General features: G+C 44.3%; 1 protein-coding gene across 6 annotated transcripts in view; it reads left to right on the forward strand.

Annotated features, from left to right (window-relative positions):
• SLC1A3 (solute carrier family 1 member 3) overlaps nucleotides 1-5,549 on the forward strand; it is a 91,477-nt gene extending 85,928 nt beyond the window's left edge. For 3 of the 6 annotated variants that reach the window (NM_001244425.2, NM_001289946.1, NM_001289944.1), the window contains 2 exon segments: nucleotides 596-730; nucleotides 3,204-3,739. In NM_001244425.2, coding sequence (NP_001231354.1) covers nucleotides 596-730; nucleotides 3,204-3,408 — 340 coding nt within the window. In that variant the 3' untranslated portion in view covers nucleotides 3,409-3,739. 6 annotated transcript variants of the gene reach the window in all.
• Nucleotides 5,550-6,000: the final 451 nt, after the last annotated feature.

Consider the following 6,000-nt stretch of genomic DNA (forward strand, 5'->3'; position numbering starts at 1 on the left):
TGATTAAAGTTTTATAGTTCTCGGCATATAGGTCCTTTACCTCCTTGGTCAGGTGTATTCCGAGGTATTTGATCTTGTGAGGTGCAATTTTAAAAGGTATCGTATTTTTGTATTCCTTTTCTAATGTTTCATTGCTGGTATACAGAAATGCAACTGACTTCTGAATGTTAATCTTATATCCTGCTACTTTGCTGAATTTATTAATCAGTTCAAGGAGTTTTTGAGTTTAGGGTTTTCTATGTATAGTATCATGTCATCTGCATACAGTGACAGTTTGATCTCTTCTCTTCCTATATGGATGCCTTTTATTTCTTTTGTTTGTCTAATTGCTGTGGCTAGGACTTCCAAAACGATGTTGAAGAGCAGTGGTGAGAGTGGGCATCCCTGTCTTGTTCCAGATTTGAGTGAGAAGGCTTTCAGTTTTTCCCCATTGAGGATTATATTTGCTGTGGGTTTCACTTACATTTTTCTAAAGTACATCCTCTTACATTGATTGAGCAAGGCAGGCATTGCCACGATGCATGTTTTAAAGGGTCTGCTCTCTATGGGGAGAGATGTAACCAAATGTTTTCTGTTTGGGGACTTCCTGTAACAGCATCACAGCCACGGCGGCCAGTATCGGGGCAGCTGGGATCCCTCAGGCGGGCCTGGTCACTATGGTCATCGTGCTGACATCCGTGGGCCTGCCCACTGACGACATCACGCTCATCATCGCGGTGGACTGGTTCCTGTGAGTACCACTTAGGCTGCTTTCAGCTTGCTGTCTCGGGGGCCCCCTCTGGCATCCTAGGGTGCCAGGCGGCCTAGCACCCCTGCCAGATGGTCCGGCAAAGACCTCGGCGTGTGATTAGATTGTCCTCCCTGCCCGAACCCTGCCGTTATCTGGAGCCCAAGCCCTGGATGCCGTGCACACTCACCGCCTTATCAGGCTGTGGGGCACATCTGGCTGCTACACTTCTCACTCCATAAAGCCGGTCGGGGATTGGGAAACCCGCTGCCTGTAAAGTCAACATACATCAGCAGAGCCATTTCTGAATTGCACAACACGTCTCCACAGCGGCTGGAACAGAACGGCAGGCCTCCCAGGCTGGCTCGGCCTTTCTCCTTGTGCCTCCCATTCTGATGGCGAAATACCAGACACATGGTCCCCTCTGAACCCCCACAGGGAGAGGGGTGGCCGTGCAGACAGTGGGAAGAGAGCTGGCGTCATTAAGTGGAATTGATTTTTGACTCTGGGGAAAGTTCCAAGAAAATAGGCTCTGACCCTAACCCCTAGGGCCCCTCACCCTTCCAGCTGATAGTCTTCGGTCACTTTTCTTTCCTTTCCACTTAGTAACAGATTCTCCTCCAAGGTGCCCAAGGTGAAAGCTTAGGGTACAGCAGGTGCCAGGGTCCACATAGATGCCATTAAGTAGATTTAATGACCATGAAGAACTCTGTGCTCAAGACATGACGAGTGGAGGGAGGGTGGTCAGTGGAGAGCATGGGTGCCACAGTCACTTGGGTCTGGGTTTGTGTCTTGCCCCTGTGTGACACTGGCCGAGGTACCCCAGCCCTTCTGGTTTCCTCCTCTATAAAGTGAGGGCAGCAAAGTCATCTCCCTCCCCGTGGTGCTGCAAGGATTAAATGCAGTGATGCATGGAAGACATTCAGCCTACTGTCTGGCTCCCCAGCCAGTACTTTTGTAGTTTAAAGCTATGGTTCTCAAAGGTTTTAGTCTCATGGTCCCTTTACATTGAAAAATTATTGAGGACCCCAAAAGCTTTTATCTGTGGAGGTCATATCTATCAATACTTATCATGTTAGAAAAACAGACTTTTTTTTTAACCTTAAATTCATTCAGAAGTTACAATAATAGGAGTTCCCCCTTATGGCTCAGCCAGTAACTAACCCAACTAGGATCCAGGTTCAATGTGGGTTGAGGATGTGGGTTCAATCCCTGGCCTTGCTCAGTGAGTTAAGAATTCGGCGTTGCCAAGAGCTGTGGTGTCGGTCGCAGATGCGTTGCTGTGGCTGCCATGCAGGCCAGCAGCTGCAGCTCTCATTTGACCCCTAGCCTGGGAACTTCCATATGCTGTAATTACAATAATGAATTCATTACATGTCAACACATATAACATTTTTATGAAAAAAAAATACCATTTTCCAAACCAAAAATTTAGGGAAAAGAATGATACTATTTTATATTTTTGCAAATCTTAATGTCTGGCTTGATACCAAACTAACTGCTTCTACATTCAGTCTGTTGTGGTTTCTCTTGTGTTGTAGTCTTTGCCAAACTCCACCAGACATTTCATGAGAAAATGAAAGGGTTAAGAGCAAGTAACATCTTAACATTATTATGATACTTGTTTTCACTTCAGGGACCCCCAGGGGTTGAGAATTTCAGGTAAAAGGAAGGTGAATGGTAAGAAAAGAGAACCAAAGAGAAATTTTATTTTATTTTATTTTATTTTTTGTCTTTTTAGGACCAAACCTGTGGCATATGGAGGTTCCCAGGCTAGGGGTCTAATAGTAGCTGCAGCTGCTGGCCTACTCCAGAGCCACAGCAACACCAGATCCGAGCTGAATCTGTGACTTACACTGCAGCGCACACAACACTGGATCCTTAACCCAATGAGCGAGGCTGGGGATCAAACCCACAACCTCATGGTTCCTAGTCGGGTTCGTTAACCGCTGAGCCACGATGGGAACTTCCCCAAAGAGAAATTTTAAATAAAAGGAGAAAAGGAAGAGTCATTCCTATCATTGATTAACTAGTAACTGAAAATTAACTATATGTTCTTATAACCCTTTTTGTGTGTGTGTGTGTGTGTCTTTTTTAGGACCACACCCGTGGCATATGGAGGTTCCCAGGCTAGGGGTCGAATTGGAGCTGTAGCCGCTGGCCTACACCACAGCCACAGCGACTCGGGATCCTTAACCCACTGAGCAAGGCCAGGGATCATACCCTCAACCTCATGGTTCCTCACTGTCAGATTCGTTAACCACTGAGCCACGACAGGAACTTCAATCCTTATAACTCTTAGCAACTGTGATTTTAAATGCTATGTGTCTATCGTGGAATGATGTAATTGGTGACTACACCAAGCAGAATTATAAGAGATGCCCCCAGTGACTTAGCTGGCTGGTCCAAAATACCAGCTGAGATCACGTGATATTCACGGGAGCCCCGTTTTTCCTTCCTCCCTGCCCTTCCCCAGGGATCGGCTTCGCACCACAACCAATGTCTTGGGAGACTCCCTGGGAGCCGGCATTGTTGAACACTTGTCCCGACATGAACTGAAGAACCGGGATGTCGAAATGGGCAACTCAGTGATCGAAGAGAATGAAATGAAGAAACCATATCAGCTGATTGCCCAGGAAAGCGAAATCGAGAAACCCATCGACAGTGAAACCAAGATGTAGACGGACATAAAATGTTTCCTTGAGCACCCGGTGTTTGAAAACCGCTATGACATGTCTCCATCTCGTTACAACTCATTCTCTCCAGTAAGCCCCCTACCTCCCTTTTCCTCTCTACCCTGATAGGATTGGGAAGAATTCATCCCAAAACAAGGGAGGATTTTGCAGTGGCCCAAATGTGTAGTTCTCATCCCACGTTTGAAATGTTTCCATCATGTCATGCTAGTCTTATCTATTAAGGTCCTGCGATCAGAAATGGTCTTGGATCTTAAAAGTTGATGTGGCACACAATCCTGTAAATGTGATCATTCTTATAAATTAAAGCGTCAAAACGAATAGTAAGCTGAAGACATAGTTTTAAATCAACCTTCAAAATTTAAAAATCCTTCAGGATACAATTCAGTTTTAGTATCAGAACACAGCAACCTGATAAGCAGTGGGTTCTCAGTTGGACATTGGAAGAGGTTTTTTTTTTTCCTCCCATTCTCTTGAGATTTGTGTCTTTATTTTACCAGTAGCAGGACAATAGAAATACACAACTAGCACAGCCGTGAGGAGGCATGTAAAGTGAAATTTCCCTGTGGCTGTGGGCAAGTCTCATCTCTAGGCCTCAGTGTTTTCATCTGCAAAAGGAACGAGTTGCCTAGATGTTCTTATGGTTGATTCTAGCCCAGAGGTACTGAGGCGCCATGGAAGAGCCTGCCCTCTACTCCCCCTTGGAACATCCCATGGCAAGTATCATTCCACAGAGCATGGGACTTTCAGAAGAGAGTTGTTGGGAGTGACCATTTCTAGGGAGGGGCAGGGTGGCTGTGCAGTTTACCAGGTTCCATGTCCAGAATGGCAGAGTCAGCAGGCTGGAGGCCATTCCAGGAGTGGACGTGTTCCCCCAAACTCTGCCTTGATCTTCCCAACAGGGGATCCATTCCCGTCTTACCCACTCTTCCCAAACTAAAGGGAACCACGCTAGGAAGAGTGTCTCCCACCACTCCTCAACTGATGATAGACCTTTAGAAAATACCACGCAAGACTAGCAACTAGCAAGCATGCTCATGGTCTTACTATGGAACAGTAAAGAGCCAGCCAGGAAAGAGTGGAGCATGGTTGACGTGATAAAGAGAGGATTTTAGAATACCAAGGTTATACGTCATCTTTAAGGAAGAGTTTTTTAGAAGGAGAGATTCTTAAAAGAAAAAAAAACCAACAAACCTGAAACTTTTTCTCTTCAGTTCAAAAATCATTCCCTAAGGAAGTCTGCAAATCAAAATATAAGGTCACATGTATTTTCAAATCAAATCAATGAGCTCTCTCTACTAGAGGCCCATGAGCTGCATGGGTGGTCTCTTATTTGAAAAAGTTTTTTTTTTTTTTTTTTTTTTTTTTTTTTTACTATAATCAAAAGTTCTTAGAATGAGAGAAACAGGATATTTCTTTGTGTTGGAATTCCACTCACCAAATCTTTCGAAACCTTCAGCTGGAATGGGAATTATTTTGGTTTTGTTTGTGTCCCTGGGAGAAATGGTAGAAGAAGCATCAGTATGAAGCCACATCAGTGGGGTTCCAAGAGGGGAGAAAAAAAGAGGCCTTAGTTTCAGGTGAGGCAGCTACCAGGTTTAAAGGAGATTAATATTTGTACTCTAAGGAATATCCAGTCAAAGATGCAGAGCGGGAGCTGTCAGACAATACCAGCTGTGTTTGAATTACTCATGTAAATGGTGAAGAATGGACTTAATTATGCTAACAGACTGAAAATCTAGACCGCCATCCTCTGATATACAATTAGAGATGTTTTTATATAGATCGCCAGCATTATGTGTGTACAAAAGTTAACGTTAGGCTGTGGTGGAGTAACCCTTTAATGTCAAGGCTCTATTTGGGAAATACACTACAGAAGTTAATGTACAAGGCTGTGATCTTATGACACCAGTAGAGCAAAACGTAATCGTGTCAGATTAATTCTGTTACACAGTGTGATTTATTTTTTTTTTTTTATACTAACCATTTCTTACGGAAAGCAGGTCCTTCGGGATGACCCTCTCGCCAGCCCATCACGGGCTCTGCATATTACATGCAGCCGGTGTGGACTGAGAAGCATTACTTTGTAGATGTGTTTTCAATAAAGAAACCAAATTAGTTTTACATTATACCTTGGCATGTTGTTATTCTTCTTCGCCCGCAGGAAAATAAAATCTTCACTCACGGAAATGTCGCAATGGAGTTCAGGGCAATGCCGAGGAAGGGTGTCATGCGGATTTTATTTTTCCAATTTTAACTGGTAAAATCTTGGAAGGACCGGCTGGGGCAGCCAGCCACAAGAAAAGAAATAAGGACACACTCTCCCTGCTCAACTCCTAGAACCGGAGCTGGTGTGGGAAGCACTTTGCTTAATAGCCTGCATTTACTTGGTCACCTCAGATTCAACTTTCTCAGATAAATGGAATCATTTCCATGTTGGGATTAATTAGAACAGTGTAATGCCATCATTGGCTCTTGCAAAAAAAAAGTTATGTCCTGTCTGACCTTCAAATTCGGTAGATTTATCTATGTGATTATCACCTGCCATGTGTGAAAAGAGCTGAATGACATCTCAAGGGA

This window comes from Sus scrofa, chromosome 16, assembly GCF_054392235.1.
Source record: "Sus scrofa isolate SSC_HxYL_T2T_F1_AM1 chromosome 16, Sscrofa_HxYL_maternal_Yorkshire_Landrace_v2.0, whole genome shotgun sequence".
Classification (NCBI taxonomy): domain Eukaryota; kingdom Metazoa; phylum Chordata; class Mammalia; order Artiodactyla; family Suidae; genus Sus; species Sus scrofa.